Source organism: Crocodylus siamensis, chromosome 11, assembly GCF_052110815.1.
Source record: "Crocodylus siamensis isolate JL-2025a chromosome 11, ASM5211081v1, whole genome shotgun sequence".
NCBI classification, from domain to species: Eukaryota; Metazoa; Chordata; order Crocodylia; family Crocodylidae; genus Crocodylus; species Crocodylus siamensis.
Window position 1 is genome coordinate 58,938,915 of NC_143405.1, and position 17,713 is coordinate 58,956,627.

General features: G+C 40.4%; 1 protein-coding gene across 2 annotated transcripts in view; it reads left to right on the forward strand.

The window, feature by feature from the left end:
- The window catches only part of PDZRN3 (PDZ domain containing ring finger 3), a 186,338-nt gene that overhangs the window by 138,168 nt on the left and 30,457 nt on the right, over window positions 1-17,713 (forward strand). The window contains exon 1 of one of the 2 annotated variants that reach the window (XM_090021475.1): window positions 6,737-7,010. The exons of the other annotated variant lie outside the window; for it this stretch is intronic. Within the exon in view, the coding sequence (XP_089877601.1) occupies window positions 6,942-7,010 (69 nt within the window). The 5' untranslated portion in view covers window positions 6,737-6,941. Of the gene's footprint in view, window positions 1-6,736; window positions 7,011-17,713 lie in introns of those variants that run through there. 2 annotated transcript variants of the gene reach the window in all.

Genomic DNA, 17,713 nt, shown 5'->3' on the forward strand with positions numbered 1-17,713 from the left:
GGGTACCTTTCTAAATCACTTCAATTTTCTTTGTCCCTGGGCTACAGTCATACGATCATGATCCAAAGCCATTGCAGGTTGCGATCTACTATTTTACTTGCTCATTTGTATGAGAGTGAACTTTATTTGCTTTTGGGCACACGTCTATCAGTTTTAAAGATTAAGCATTATGTCAATAGTTCTCATGCAGCATTCAAGTCCACAAAATCATTTTGTTTGCCTTAAGATTGTTAACAGACTATTATTGCTTTTCCTGGAAACATTTTTATTTTAAAATACACCATCACTCATAGGAGCCTTTGCTTACCAGTTGTAGCCCTCCAACACGATATTTCATAGAGAAAGTAAAATGGGGATAGATACTCTGTAAGTAATTTCAGCCTTGAGGGCACATGAACCTCACAGGTACAAGTGAATGGATAATGTTTGACTTGATAATGCTATTCTTTCATACTTGTTCTCTTTTCCTGAGCAGTTTCAAATGTCTTTACTTTTCTTTTTTTAAATTGCCTGTTACTTGAAGCCAGTACCACTCAAAGCCCCGATATGTTTTCCACCTTTTGCAGGCACCCCCGACTCATTTTTGCATATACTCAAAATCTTCATTCACTTTAAATAAAAATGAGGATGTTACTTCCCCAGTAGCAATTATAAGCCCTATATTGACTCTACGCTGCTTTGGTGTCAAGCAGGGACAATTGCAAATACCTGTGGCAGGAAGCGGAGGCTAAAGCCAGCTCTAGTGCTGCTTTAGGTCTTTCTTGCCCTAGCATCAGTGGTTCTTAATCCATAGGCTGCAGAGGTATGGCAAGGACAGATGATGGGATTGGGTTGGAGTAATTGGCTAGCTCACTTATCCCAACTATCCCCATGGCACCAGGCAGTGTCTTGCTAAAACAATTTACCCCACAACCAGATTGCAATGGACTGTGGCCACCTCTTTAGCAGGAGCGTGGCCCTCTTCCTTGGCTCTCTTGAGACCATTTTAGCAACACTTGAACCACTGCCACACACTGCTGCTGAGGGTGGAGTTCTGTGACAGTGTCTGGCAAGCCGCCCGAGACTTTAAGTTTTCAGATCCCTCAGGAAGACTCTCTTCCACCACAAGTGTTAAGGAACGAGGACAGAGCAGTTGGCAGGTTCACAAAACCTAGACAACAACATGCTCCTTCAACTACTGTCACCCCTTTTGCAGTATCTACCCTCTGGTGTCTTCCACTCCCTTCCTTCATCTCATTAATCCAGTTTGTAATTGTCTGGTACAGTTTCTTTTCTTGCAGAAACTGTTCCTCACCTAAAACAGTGGGGTCCTGACCCTTGATTAGGATCTTAATGCACTACTGTAATAGGCACAAAAATGGTAGGTCTGTAGCAGTAAGGCTTTTGTGTACTGTGGGTCAACTATTAGAGGACTAATTCTCTCTGTTAGAAGGCAACAATGACATATGAACTGGTAATTGAACCTATTACACAATGACCTTAGAAACAATTGTGATAATTCTCAGGATTGCTTTTTTTTCCCCCCCTTAAAATATCAGTCTGTTCCTGGAGGACTTCTCCTCTCTTTCAGCAATGGAATTTAAATGTTCAGCTCAGAGGGATGCTCCAGATGCCTTTAGACTAGTTCAGAGTACAGGACAGTTCCTTTAATAATTTAATAAACATCATTCACTCATTTTGCGAATAATCACTAGCAATATTTCCAAAGAGCAAAATGGAGCAGATCAGGATCTAAGGGCACCAGCATTACCTTCTGGAGCAAATTGCTGGCTTTAGAAATTTGCTTTCACATACTCCCTTCTGGTGTGACGCTTTCGTTTAAATACTTTGATTTCGATCCTGAAATTTCCAGTACAGAGGTAGAGTACTACACCCACACAAGAGCCATTGCAGGATTGAGGTTTCTCATTATTTACATTCAAAAAACCCCCAACATTTGGCTAATATACTCATTCCTGCACAGTGACCAATAGGAAGGAAGGCTTTCCTTTCAAATCCTCAAAAACCAATAAAGAACTATTAAAAAGGGCTTTTTAAAAAGTTGAACCACACTAATTACCTGTCTTATTGAGATCCAAACACTGGATAGTCATTGGAGGTTTGTCATACTAAAGGTTCACAAGCAAAACTAATGAGAAGAGTTACAGCGGAAGTACTCTCTCAACGCATTGGCATTACAACACTGATGGAGCTGGCCCCACAACCATGCTTTACAGGCATCCTGAATGTGCTCTGAAAAATTCCAGATGTGCTTTTTAAAGTACTGCTGTATGGCACAGTTTACTTTCACACCCCTCCCTGTGATCATAATCAGGGTAGTTTCCTGGCTTCTGTTTACACTGCATGTGAATGCAGGACTTCTGATTAAGAACAGCCAGCTGTTCTCTTCCCTTGCCTCTGGTTCATCTGAGTCTTAAATATTTGTAAAAATAAGGAAAATAATTAGAGCGTCAAATAGATTAACCAAAAATGATTCCACCCACTTGAATAAAGTGAACCTGACAGAAATATGTATATTCAGGTAGATGGCAAATAGTTACTATGCGTGCGAGCACACGACATAAAAAAGCTGAGCACTCAAGAATAAGGAAATGCTAGAAATGAGGTTGTCTGGATGCTAGTCTTGCCCCTCTCACCAATTTCCTCTGTGATGCTGGCTTTGCTTAAAACACTTCTACCAATCACCACTTCCACGGGAGGTATCTAACTATGGGCTCTTTATTTTCTGGACACCTGACTTGAGACCTTGGGTTCTGATTTGCAGAAATACCAAACATTTATAACTGCAGTTGAAGTCAGTACAATCCAAGCACAGCTCCCATTAAGTGCCACATAGCGCTATGCACGCTGAAGAATCAGCTCCTAGGAGTCCCAAATTGGGCCTCCAAAATTAGCAGATACTCTTGACCTTAATATCTCTGTGTCTCTGCTTCCCATTATAAAATGGAGATAATGATGCCCCGTAGCCCCAGGGGGTGCTGGGAATAAAAGTTAATGTTTGTGAAGCTCTAAGATACTACGGTAATGATAGCCACAGAAGTCCCTATGAGGAAATTAATTCTGTCTTCAGATCAGGGCTTGAATAGCGTGGGGTAAATAAGGGACGGGGGGGCACACGTTGAACAATGAGGAGAAAAAATATTGAATATCTGCTCATTAAGTGAGCACTGGCCTTCCTGCATACTGACTGAGACTGGGGTCTGCAGCAAAAAAAACCCAGCATCTGATCATGTAATTAAAGACTACAATAATGCATATGCACAAGGGGGCTAAATTAATGTTGCACAGGCAGCCTGAATTCTGGTATTTCCTTACTTGAGTGTTTGACTTTACAATCTTAGTCATATTGTATAAAATGTATGTAACTAGCTTTATAGTAAAGCAAATGGAAAAAAAACAGAATATCCATCGCACAGCATCAGAATGACACCACATGGGGTGTCAGCATGTTTGGCAACTTTAGATCCACCTATGTTTTCTACTTGAACTGCGAGGGTTGTATGGTATAATCTCCTACGCAGGTCAGCACTGGAGTCCAGGCTTAGCTGAACTTCCTCTCATCCCGAACAAGCCCTCAGCTACCAATCTGTCTCCTTGCTCAGCCAACCTCAGTCTCTTCCACTAGCTTCCTATCCAGCCTTTCCTTTCCATCATCTACTAAATTCCAGTCTTACTGGTGCAAACTCCATACCCTAGTCTCCTGTCATCCTCCCCAGCATCCCCAAGCCCCCCTATTCTGGGGCTTGGACTTAACATAATCTAAAGGATCTGGAACTACATCTGAAATGGAAAGGGGTCTGCTCAGACTCCTGGTCCCAGGCTGGCACTTGCTTATCATGGATGGAAACTTGAGAGAACTGAACCATGAGAAGGAAAAGCAGATGGCATAGCCCTGGCAGTGTATGCTGCTCCAAAAAACATGCTAAAGCTTCTCAGAGAACAGATCTCCTGAATTTTTATTTTATTCTTAACTAGGACAAAAACACCTGGTTTCCCAAACTCTCATTTTCAAAAATGACTGAACCATTTTCCATTCAGAGGCAGATACCCAGAATAGAAATTCTCTGTCCAAATGGTTGAACGTCTGGCAAGGTGTCTGATAATGGGATGTGGGAGGTAAAATTATTAACAGGTAGTGCTACCAGCTCCACATATATAGAGACATATGAAATAGATACAGATAATGGAAAGCATTTTTGCATTTAGCTCAGATTTTTGCTTCGGTGTCAAACTGATTGACCAGAGCAGTGCAGCACTGCACAGCCAACTATATTCATTCAGCCCAATTGCATGCTAGTGAACAGCATGTTTCATCTCTTTGAGTCAAGGATCTGAACGCTTAACCCTTCCACTGAAAAGCACAATGCTCCATTGGAGCCACTCTCCTGGCTTAATTTATGGACTATGTTTTTAACTATTCTTCCATCCCGACTGGGGATTGGTAGATTACTATACCAATTACAATGGCATTTGTTGTACATGACCAAATATGAGCTCAAATACATAAAATAATATAAAGGTGCTTTACTGTTTCTATTGCAGCTAGGACCTGCCACATTGTCTTACTGCATTACTTGCAATTTTTGGAAATGAACAAATCGCTAACAAGAAATGCTGAGGGACAACTAAAACATAGTAAGCTGCAATTGCTTTTAAGTTGACACTTTTGCCTTTTTCAGAAGCCCACATTTACATTCAATAGAACAAGCTTCAGTTTATGCAACATCTCTGGGAGATCTAATATTTAAGTATCCCTTAAAATTATTTTAAAATATGCAATTGTATGTTTTACAGCACCTCTATACTTCCTGCTCTTAAATCTTTCAGCGTCATTATTTCAGAATACCAATCCCTTATCTATATGAAATGTTTTTCATATTTTAAGGGCCCGACACAAAGCTCTTTGAAGTCAGTCGGACCTTCTGCATGCATTTCAGACTTGCTCAGAAACTTTTATTCAGGAGTGACCTGACTATTTTCTCACTGTTTGCCCTTCAAGCTAGGGAGCAAGGTCTCCATATGTCTTGACCTTCTCTGACCTTAAAAGTTGCACCGCCCTTCATGGAAATGAGATAAATTGCCTGTTCAAGAAAACAAGTCCAAGGTTTATATCGCAGCCTTTAAAACTCATCTCCCAGGGCCTTGCTCAGGAAAGCATCACAGTTCTGGTTATGGGACTTGCTGCACCTCTGTCTCCTTTCTGTTCTTTGAAGCCCCCTGAGATGCTTGACAAGTGGAAAGGATGCCCTTCCTTTATCCCCCTGCTGCCAAGCCCAAACCAATCTATCCACATCCATCATACAGAAACACCAGGCAACTGACAGCATGACTTGAGCATGCTTAACTTTAATGCAACTCCAGTGAAGATGCTTCTGATTTGCACCAACGTGAGGAAGGGAAATAAGGCCTTCTGGCACCAGCACATGGAAGACTAAGGCCACTTCACAACATTTCAAGCCAACAGATAGATGGTGGCTCATTGAAAATAAGAGGTTGGTGATGCCAGAGCCTCTTCACAGCAGTACCCCAGAAATGGTTTTGGATACTGCAAACTTCGTGGAGTCAATGCTTTTCATATGAGCTGTAAATAAATTGTTCACAAAATCCTACCATCTTCAGAGGAGCTCCTATCCACAGAGCCTAGCTGGCTGTATGCAATCTGTACTTCATCCTCAGTAGCCCTTTCACGCCTTTAAGCATCCACATAGACGTGGTTTTTACTTGGTTTTCTCCTAATTCCTCCATTGCACAGTGCAACAAAGAAGCCATAATGAAGGCTAAGCATTTTTTGAATAGTTATCAGTTCCTGGGCAGAATACTTGATTCAAATTCATTATGCCAGGAAGTTCAATGACCGAGACCCTAAAATAGCCACAGATTCACAGACTTGTCAACCAGCTCCATAGCTGACAGTAGAAGGGAGTTTTCTAGGTAGTTTGGCAGGTCTTAAGGTTAAAGATTATAGGCTTAACATAGGTAGATGTAGGTAGGATATAGCTGTATCTATGCATCACATGCCTTTTATAGCATATGCTCCCACTATCTGGCAAAGATTAATTTGCTAACAGTAAATGATTGATAGCTCTCTCTGGTCTATAAATCTTGCAGTATAACGGGGTCAAGTACTGCAGCTAACACGTTTCAAAAGTAAATATAAAACATTTATTTTTAAATGAAAAAGATGTTCATTTCCTGAAGGCATGAACACGTGTGCACACACACTCTCTTACAGATGTATTCATTATAAGGTACCTCTGTAATTGTGGCCAGACATCTGAACTGTAATCTCCATGGGGCAGAGACTGCCTTTTGTAAAGCGTTTGCACGGTGCCAACATCAAGCAAATAATAATTGACTGCATTTGACTTTGCCACGTTTAATGCTGAATTTTGTATCGTCAAATTCCTTTCATTGCAGCTTGCATTGAAAATGTATTTGTATTCTGCTTAAATATGTTAAGAATTATCCTGAGGGAATATAGTAAAATGTAGTCATGTTTATTTGTAATTGCTACAAAACGGTTTACAAAATTGCTAGTGTCTTTTATTATGCCTGCTACTGAAGCACTTGCTTGTTAATTAGAGAAATTTCAGCTGTCATCGTCCGCAATTATAGCTTCTGTATCACTGTCTGTTATGAATAGTCAATGAGGGCTGATTAATATGCATGAGTAGCAGTATATAGTGTGTGCATTGGACCACAGTACAGCAGCTTGACTAAAGCAGTAGAGGGAGTGTTGTGTACTCCGAGTGAACGAGGGAAAGCGCTAAAGAAAAGGGTATAGTTGCTCTGCAACAAACGGTGCAATACCAATGTCAATTGTTTCAGTTTAGCTGGCTCACCCAGGTATTTGAAAGGATATCTGCATGCATGCTTATTAACAGCTATTTCTCTGGCTGTACGGGTGAATAAAGAAGACTGTCTCTGACACTTACTTAAACATGGGATGCAGTTTGTGCACTCTACAGAAGCAAGAAGAGCAGTACAAATTACTGTATGAAGTTTGTCAGGTAAAACCGTTAGATTTCATTTCTAAGAACAAATGTTTTGTAGCCTGCTGGCAATTATTATTGTTTATGGTGGGGGAGGAGAAAGAGGGTGCTTGCAAAACTGATGACATAGGGGTTTACCGTCTGTCTCAATGCATGTGCACTGCACATTCTTTTATTATTACTACTATTACTATTATTATGTGCCTTTCCAACTCCCAGGAGGCGAGATATTTAAATTCACATTGATATGCATCAAACTTGCTACAAGCCTTCGTGTCACAGTCAGGGTGCCAGAGTCATTTTCTCCAGCATGTATTAAGTAAAATGTCTCAACAAGGGTCATAGCTTGGTCATGCACTCTTTGAACAAGTTAGAAAGACATGTGCGATGATTGATGCTCAGGGGGGTTTTGTCTCTGTTTACAAGTAATTATAAGACACTTCTTTCTGTGGGATGCATGTATTTGCTGATGACTTCAGCCTTTAAGTGACTCTTTAGACAAGTTTTAAGTCTCGCAGTTTCTGCTTCTCAGCACGTCACTTAGCTAATGTGCATCTTCAACTACTGCTGTATCCCTCTTCACAATAATGTTTTCATACCAAGTTCTTTCTGAGGGCAAATAACCAATTTACTAACTCCTATCTTAGCATAAGCAGAACTTCATATTTCCCAACTCTCTGTATTGTCTGCATGGTATTTGTTTCTGCTGGCAGGCTCCCATAGTCATCTTACTCATTTTGATTCATTTCAACTTTAATGTATAGTGAAAATTGGAAAGCACCTATTATATTTTCATATCTGAAAAGTATGGGGCTTTTTATGCTGCTCCAACATTGCATCAGATAGAAAATGCCTGAATATTTTGAAACGATGGTAACTAGGCAGTTCTCGACTTATATTAAGAATCTGAAACAATTTCAAAGCACCACATGCAAGTATTGAATCAGTTGACATCTCTCCGAGATGTAATTTTCTACACTTACCAGTAGAGGGTGTTGCATATCACTACAAAAGAGTTGCCTAGTAAAATCATGTGGTCTTTGTTGTGATACTACCTGTACTTGATCACAGGATATACTGAAGTCATCAGCAACATAGTGAGTAAAATCAGTGTCATGTATCCTATGCTAATTAGGAAGTGATTACAATTTAAAAACACAGAGCTTTGCTCTTGTTCTTTTTCTCCCTACCTGCACCCACTCCGACCCCCCAAGGACAAGATTGCTTTGTGTAAAAAAAAGTTGTTAAATCAAATCGTAAGACGTTTTTATACTCATTTTGACTTGCGGAAATTCATTCAGCCTTGTGAAGCTACTGTAATGCAGGTCATGATAGGAAGGCCTCTAAAGCAAGATAACAACATTTCCTGGACAACGTTCCTAACCGAGACCCGGCTTTTGATGGTGCCTGCAACAGTAGGGTTGAAGTCAATATTGTTTGTGTGAATCCTTCTGTTAAGATGAGGTGATGTCTGTCGTAATCATTAGCCCACAGCATCGCCAAGTTTTCACGCAGTCTGGGCTTGAGGACTATCAACGAATCACATATTCAGAAGTACAACAAGCAGAACAAACTGAGACAGCAGCAAATTCTGAATATTTAACCACTTGCAAGAATTGCAGGATGTTTTGTGTCGTGTCAGAAGGCAGAGGAGAATCTTTTCAACTCTCTAACATCATTTACCTTCAGTTTAGGCTCACGAGGATACCTGAGCAACCTTATAACGTCTGATGTTAAGCCCATGCCTAACTGCGCAGGTTCAGAGCCTCAGTGTTAAATTAGAGCATGAGCCGTCAAAGTGCTCAGATCCCGCTTTGTGCAGTATACTTCAGTCCATACCATGGGCAAGCGCTCAATTTTAAACCTGTTCTTAAGCCCTATGGAGAAGCAAGGCCTGAATTTCAACTTCTCCAGAAGTCATAGATTACAGTTTTAATAGATTGAAAAATCATGCATTTTAATATACTAGAGCTCCTTTTTTATTTACATAAGGAGTTGGGATCATAAGCTTCATACTTAATATTGTGCACAATTAGTCTATAAGCTAAACTTTTTTTTTTAAAGTATTCATGTACATTTTTCCACCATATCTTGACAAAACCACATTTTCTGTGGGGTTTACAACACTGTGCAGTGAGCTAAACTTTTTATATTAATGTAGGGAATTTACAGATTATTAGAGTACATAGGATGATGTCTATCTAGAACGCGAGACATGCAAAATAATTTTAATTAAAAATAATAGGACATAAATGCCAAAAATATTGAAACACTTTCACTTTAGTAATAAAATGGCTCTTGCTGTGGTCTTTATGTTGTACCCTTCAAGACAACCTAATATAATGAAGCTATAAAATAAAGCTCTATGAAGACTAAAATAAACATTTTTTAAACAAGATTTAGTGTGATACAGCTTATAATTCACTTTTCTGAAATACTAAGCATTAGTACAAATAAATCCCTTTAACCTTATTTTTAAAAGTTCATGACTCTGGAATGGAGGAATTCAGAAAACACTTGCAAGAATTAATAATAGTGCATAACTGCACTTTCTCTTTTAGGCCAAGAGCTTTAATGTGGCTGGGAAATTAATGCTTCAATAAATTACAATTCCAGAAGGTCCAGTACGTCTGGCTCCATAAGTCCTCATAACAGGGAGCACAAAGAGGATCAAATATACCAGGGCTCAGGCTTTATCCCTTCCTCATCCATAGATAATTCAAAGAGATCCTCTTCATTAAGGGCTTTGGCACACTGCCTACAATTTCTTTTTGGGCCGCTGTGAGCTTAATGATGCAGAACAATGGTCTTCCCTCTTGTTGAACACATACCTTATTGTACCTTTAATCACATAATAAAAAGCAAATTAAGACACCTAGTCATTAAAGAGCATTGTGGATGTTGTGCATATCAGTGCTTTGTATTATGGATTTAAAGGGGGGGGGGGACCATGGCAACTTAAAATCTCCATGACACAGAATGACAGTTATCACTGGATATAGCTAAGCATTGCTAATATACTGGGATATGATCTCTTCTAGTTCTCTAGTAGCTGTAACAAGTCATTCTTAGGCAAAGCTATGAATACACAGAACTTCTTGACACTTCCTAAGTGTTTCCACACCTAGTATGAGTCTGCCTTCATGAGCAACATCTGAGATAACTAAGAAGCCCATAGAAGATAATGAATTTATCTAGTTGTTTTGAAATTTGAGGGGGCGGGGGGGGGGGAAGCACACTTTACTGGAAGCAGCAGAGTGTTACTTCGACCCAGCTCTGCAACATCTGTATAGATCAGGCGCCTCAGTAGGGCTTTTTGGCACTTTTAACTAATGCTGATTCGATCAGCTATTAGGTAAAAGGGACAAAAAAGTCCCATTAAAGCACCTAATCTATAAAGACATTGGGAAAGCCGGTTGCAACTAACACAATGCCTCTTCTGGACATGCGCTGGGTTCAGTGAGGGGGGCGCACCAAGTTTAAAGCGCCATTCTGGGTTCCCCCCACACCTGCAAGCAGCCAAAATGCTTTTATCAGACCATTTTTCCAGTACTGTTTTTTATCACTCAGCAACTTCAGCTATCAGAGACTAACAGACGAAGAGTACTTGGGACCCTATACAGCAGAGGTTCCCAAACTTTTTCTTATTGTGTACCCCCTTCCAGATTCACCAGCATACATTTTATCTTTAACCCCTTATTATAATGAAATTAAATCCACCAGTACACAGTTTCTCCCACGGAGTCCCCAGAGATGTCTTGTGTACCCCCGGGATATATGTACCGTAGTTTGTGAACCCCTCCCCTGCGGGATAAAACCTAAGCATGCTGTACTGAAGAAGCAGATATAAAAGCATGGGGACTCTCTGCAGTCAAACTTTTTGTGTTTCCAAGTTGATGTAGCAACAACACCAGTTAATAAAGACCCCAGTTCAGTAAAGCACCCAAATCTTTGCACAGCTGTAAGCACGTGCCTCAGTGCTTGCCCGCACCTTTCAAGAGCAGGCATGTACAACTTTCTGCTGTGATGTATAATTGCTGAATCTGACTGAAGGAGGCAATGGTGGAAAGGTGTTTGTCTAGATATATTGAGTGGGTGGAGTATGCTCCAGTTCTTAAAGCTGCTGGCGGACATCCACCTCGCACAAGCCACTCGCTGCCATAGGCATGCCCAGTTGAATGAGCACGGTTGACTGAGTAAAGAGACGAAACTCCCCTCTGCAGCCTGCCCTTGTGGAGCAGGGTCGAGATACACTGATAGGGCACAAACTTGCATTACCGCTGCCCTTGCTGGCGATGATCTGGGATCAGGGGATTTCTGCTCCCATGGACGTGGCGCTGGCACCTTTCACAAGGCCTGAAGTTCACATATAAATAAATAATTGACATCATGACCTTTTTGTGCCTGAATACATCAAACAGAAAGCTCCATTCACAGATTCTTAGCTCGCACATCACTGGGGGAAGCAAAATCAGTTGAATTTATGCTTTTAACATTAGAATTGGCTAAGTGGCCAATGCCATAAAACACACAAGTCAGCCTGAAAGTCACCATGACAACAAGAAAAATCATATGAATAAGGCACTGAACATTACTGTACTCAACTGACAACTTCCTACAACAAACAGAAACCATGAAGTCGCTGCCTTCTTCATGTCTACAAATGCAACACCATTATGTAAAGCTGGTTTAAAATATTCAAACGTGTATTTTTTTTTATTAGGCTTCCAAATCCTCATACACATTTACCATTGTGATACACCAGCTAAAGTAACTTTTTATTAAGAATGCGCATAAGCCAATTGGAGTTCAGGCTTAAAGGTAAGCTCACGTTTGCACTTTCCTTGGCAGTGACACCATCCTAAATTAAGCCCAAAGTAAGGATTGATAAAATAAATCAAAACTCAAAACACATTTAAGTAAAAAAAAAAAAAAAAGTTTCTAAAGGTAGATTTAGGTAGAAGATTGTGTGATGAAAGTTCCCTCATATTTAATTAGGCAGACAGAGAACGCAATTAGGCTAGATTTCAGTGGTTTTCAAAGTTAATCCTTTCATGGCTGTGCTATCCATATTAAACTAACCTACTTGAAGCAAGTTCTCCGATAAAAAAAAAAAAAAGAAAGAAATCCCGAACATATGCTTTGCGTACAAACTTCAGCTAGGATCCAAACTAAGAATAGTGTTGAAGCTATAATAGTTAAGTGACAAAATATAAACTTGACCTCAATAACAGTAGTGAACCTATCACACTTACTTCGAAGTAGGCGTGTGTTTGCTTAAACAAGATGTTAATTCCAAGGGCTTTGTTCTAGGCAGGGTTTGCTACTGCTGAATTAGTTCAGCTGAAGAAGAAAAAAAAAAAACCAAAACTCTGTTTGACAGACTGGAGACCCATAATCTTCAGAAAACTGCCCTTTAATGATTGTGGCGCCTGTCTGTGGCTCAGAAGTCCCCTTTCTTAATTAGACATTTACCAGAAACTGGCAATTGAAATTTTCCTCTTCACTTGACGATGAATAATGCAATGCCTCTGTTCAAATGACTCTGGAAAATACGCTTTATAGCATGCTGGAGGAATATTCTGGTTGTTAAAGAAACATAAAGCATGATGTGATATGAAATAAACATCATGCCTAATGGTCACTTGCAAAACAGACTGATCGACCATGGAGCTGAAATTTTCTTTTCTTTTTTATAAGCTGCTTCAAATATATTTTCTTCTTTAGTTTGAACAAATCAACTGCCGAACCCACCAAGCTTTGTTTGGAAAAAAGTTGTTTCGCTTTGTTTTGCTTTTCAGGGTAACCGATTGAAAGGATGGGTTGCTTTACACATCCGCATCTGTTTAATGCTATGAAGCAGGTGGCTAGGAGTCCACAGGGGAAAAGGCAGCAGAGCCAGTCACTCCCTGTTTTACTGTCACATGTCAGACATGGGCAGGCCAAAAGGAAACATATGGAACAATGAAAAAGTGCAGGTTTAATAAATGCGTTTTGTTGTGCTCATTAATAATGAAACGAAAGGTCATGCTTGGCTCTCACCAGCACAAGAGAGCACTCTGTGTGTATATATTGGCATCAACTCAATCCGAGGCTAGTTAGGCAAACACAAATAGTGGGCGTCTGTTCAGGCTTGCTGAACTGGCTGGTCTGGGATCTGGCAGGAGGGAGCAGGTAACCAGACGATGTAAAACAAGCTGGGGCTTTAAAGACCAATGTAACGCATTCTAAACAAATCGTGCTATTTATTGATGCCACGTTTTAGCCAAAAAACAAAGTTTCCCATAGTTCAGTTAAAAAAACCCATACTTTTATTAGGCCAACGTTTCCTCACCAGTCTCCGTATGGAGCATTTATGAGGCAATGGAGCAAATTCGCCTCTGACATAGGCAGTCTGACACCGTTCTCGAATGCGTTTCTCAGGAGCTTCTCTGAATTTACCGCCAATCAAAAACCCTGTCTGTGCTGAGCAGCATTTACACTTTACATCTAAACAAAAGCATTTTCCCCTCTTCAACCAATGACAACTTCTTTTTTCCTTTTGGATATAGCTTTCTCCATAGTCAGCTGCTGCCACCCTCCCCTGCTTCACTAAACGCCACCCCCACCTCCATGGCCAGGGAGCAGGAGGGTAATAAGGCAGAGTGGGAAGATGAAGTGAGGAGCAAGAGAGCAAAAGGCTGAAGTGTTAATCGAAGGATGGAGGGCTACTGGGGCTGGAAATTTGTTCCCATGGGTAGAAGGGAAGTGTGGTTTTATGGTTGTAGCCCAGCGGTTCTGAACCTGTTTCAGTCGACGTACCCCTTGGTCTCAGAGTGAGACTTCATGTACCCCCTAGGAGTGATGTTTCCAGTGCAAGGTTGAGGCATGGAAGAGGAATAGGATATCTGGTTTCCACGTGCATGCGCGCTTTACGGCAGTAAAGCCCTGGCAATTTCAAATTGTCAAGGCTTCTTTTTAGGCCCTTTGACCTGTGTTAGACATCATATGAAATATATCTCACTTACCCGCTGATGAGGCTCATGTACCCCCTGGGGGTACATGTACCCCCGGTTCAGAAACGCTGCACTAGACCAGCTCATATGATTTTGTTTCAACCTTCATCTACGGCAGAGTCTTTGTGTGACCTTGGTCATGTTATTCAGTCTCTGACCCTGAATTCTTCGTTCTGTTTGGTCCGGTACAGTGACATAATCCTGTATTCTCCATGTCTGTCTGGGCTGTTTCGATGAGAAACTCTTCAAGGCAGGGTCTGTCTCCCATTTTGTTTGCACAGCGGGGCCCACATGGGCTCATTGACAGGCTACCAACGTAAGAAGGTCTTACTATGATTTTTGACTAGGCCCAGTCTACCCACAAAGTTGCGCTGGTCTGATCTGTAACGAACGTCAGCCAGAACAGCACATCGTTGGTAAGGATGTTTTTGCTTTGCTGCAGCTTGCCCCCAGGCTCAGCTAGCTGGCTTAGTTAAATCAGTGTCGTATCAAACCCTCCGCTAATCTGATTAAACTTCTGCTGCCATTTCCTCCGCCCGCATTGATCACAATAAAGTTGTTGCAGAGTGGTAAGAGGCAGCCCAAGAGATAAAGACGTTTCTGACTCCAACACCTCCCTTTGTTCAAGGGGCTCTGCATTTTCAAGCTGATCCTTCTAACTAGATACCCACAAAGGTTGTTTGTAATCTTCAGGTCAGAGAAACACCTCATTGTGCTGTACACAATTTATGCCTCTTGGCTACAGCATAGCTGAGAAGCCGCCTTGCATTACAATGCCATCCATGTCAGTGTAACGCTTTCCCAGAATGATAACTACCGCAGTTTAGGTCCACAGCGCATAGAGGCAGCCCCTCAGGTGACCTAGGGAAAGTAGGATAACGAAGGGTGGCTACACTCTGTGAAAAATTCATGTTTGGCTATCATTTGTACTTCACTCAAAGATCATGGATTGCTTCCCCCTACATTGTGCTCATTACAGTGGCAGAAAGGTTCATTAAAGAAAAGGGCCTGGAAACATACCCGTACCAATGGACCAGATAGCTTGATGAAGCAGATACTCAAAAGATTGCTCTTCTAACTTGGTTAGAAACTATTAAAATATATTTTTTGTTCCCAGGCATTTAAAAAATAAATTAAAAAAAAAAAAATCACTAAACCCAATAAATACAACATTCAAGGAGGAACCTGAGCGCCAACTCTCAGTATACCGAAAGGTGGGACTTTCAGAAGCACTTAGCAGCAACCTAACTCAGCTTGCATGAAAGCTAAAGTCAATGGTAAAACTCCCTTTGATTTCACTTGGAGCTACGTTGCACTGGTGGTGGGCCCCAGGATCCCGCTGCAAAAGGATAACTTCCAATATGTTCTATACAGTAATTATGCTACCCTGTTCCTAATTAACACATCTGAGTGTTAACAGAGTACAAACTTGCTTTATTTCAAGGCTTTTTCTGCCTAGATTTTCCTTTTGGAAGTTAAATATTTTAGAGAACAAAATGTTTTCTGTCCTCTTAAGGGAGGAATTTTCCTTCAATCTTAACTTTGGTGTTATGAATGGTTTGTGAGGAAGAAGGGAAATGCACACACATGGAAACAGTCTATTACTAAACAATACAATTCTGGGGCTTTTTTTTAAAGAGAGAGAAAGACTGTCCATACTAATGAAATAAAAGGAGGATTAGATGGAGCTGCAAGAAGAATTAACCTATATTTTGAACCTTCTTTTTCCAATTCCTACGGAAGAGGAGGGTTAGAAAATGGGCTTTTTAGCTGTTCCAGTTCCTATAAAAAAAAAACTTTAAAGTTGTGCTGCTTTTTTCTTAAAATGCAGACTTCTTAAGAGCTTGCTAAAGAAGTGTATCAGACCATAAAGAGGGTTCCAAATGGGGCGCAGACATCTGTAGTCTAACAGAACTAGCATTTTTGTAGAGCATTTCCCAAGGCTTTGCATGGTTTTCTACAAAGAAAAGCTTCTTACTCATTCTTAAGCACCAAAAAAAAAAAAAGTTTTCCTCTGTGACATTTTTGAACTATAGAACAACCAACAAGCCATAGAATGCATACAAATGTTTACTATTCATGACATTAAACCAATGTAAACCAACATAATCTGACAGACAGCTGGGAAAGTTACTACTTTCTTTCAATACATTATACACTTTACTGTAGCCAAGACTCTACAGAATGTTTTCATTTGCCCTTTAGAGGTTTTTTCTGGTGCATATAGCCAAAATTGCAGCCAAGTAAAGTACATCATATTTTTATAGACAAAATAAAGTTTAAAAGAATTAAAAATACTAATCAAGAAACTATTTCCAGAAATATGGTTTGTTCCTCTGTCTTTTAGGTACTTACTAAAGTCCAGCAGCACCTCCTCAATGGTACTCCAGTTTCAATTATTTGGATGGTCTACACCTATAGTCTATACACTTTAGAACTTCCTTATGAGAGTGCCTTGCCACATTTTCCTGTCACAGCTTATTATTTTACCTCATTACACTCTCTCCTCTATGAGCCCTCAGACATGTGGATATGACCCACGTGGATATGTATCTGGCGCATTGCTAGTCATATAAGCAGGTGTCACTTAAAACATCTTGTGTTAAAACTCCATTTGTGTAAATTCTCCTCCTTCATGGAGGAAGGGAGGAAAGGCATTGGATTTTCCCTAGGTGCCAGATAAGAGGTACAGCAGAGAAAAAGAGTAGGAGAGCTGTAAAGCAGAGTGTGGTAAAGCTTTAAGGACCAACTTCCATCTGTGTAAAGAAGAGATGCCTTTAATGCACCCAAAGTATGTAATCCAAATACCTGCTGCCAACCAGATAGCACCTACTTATCCCCCTCTTTCCCTGGCCAGAAAGTCTAAAATGTGACCCTTATCCCAGTACCTTATTAAGCAGAGATTGATAAATTGAGCGTTTAAGCTGTATTACAATATTGTATGTTACAATTAAAAAATAAAAAAATCTCCCAGAAGTATGAACTTGAATATTAACGTGATAGAAGATGTCAATGCACATAGACTTTCAGAAAAGTTAGAGTCCAGATCCTCAGCTGGTGAAAAGTGGAGCTAGAAATATTACATCTGTCTTCACTAGATCTGTATGAGTATCTTACTAAGTTAATTTTACTCTGAAATTATTGTGGGGCTCAAGCACTGAGCAGAAAAAAAATCATCAAGGTGAAATATTGCATGGATAAAAGGGAGAAACTGTAAGTGCAGAAGTCTGCTCTTCCAAGCTAAATTTCACTTCAGCAGAGTTTGTCAGAAGGAAATTCCAACTTTTTGCTCCAACTGAAAGGATGCCGAACAGCGTACCTACCCATCAAGTGGAGAAACCTTTACAGGTCCAAGTCGTTACTATATCTGCAGCACCACAAGAACATAATGGAAATTCCATCCTGTGTATTGCAAACTCTTTACCAGTTATTAAAATTATCAGCTTCTTCCCCAATTTTCCATCTTTCTTTCAGACTCTTTTTCTCATCTTCTAATGTTCAAACATTCCAGAAGAAACCATTATACCCTCTGAAATATATATGCACCAGATTTGAAATGTCGAATTGACACATTCAAGAATTCTTGCCTCTCACACAGTTCCTGGACCATCATGGCTACATCACTCACTACCATAACATGGAAAATATTAAAACTTACTGCTTACAATGGAAAATCTACAACGTAAAAAATCCTTGCCTCTCACAGAAATCCTAAGAGATAACTAG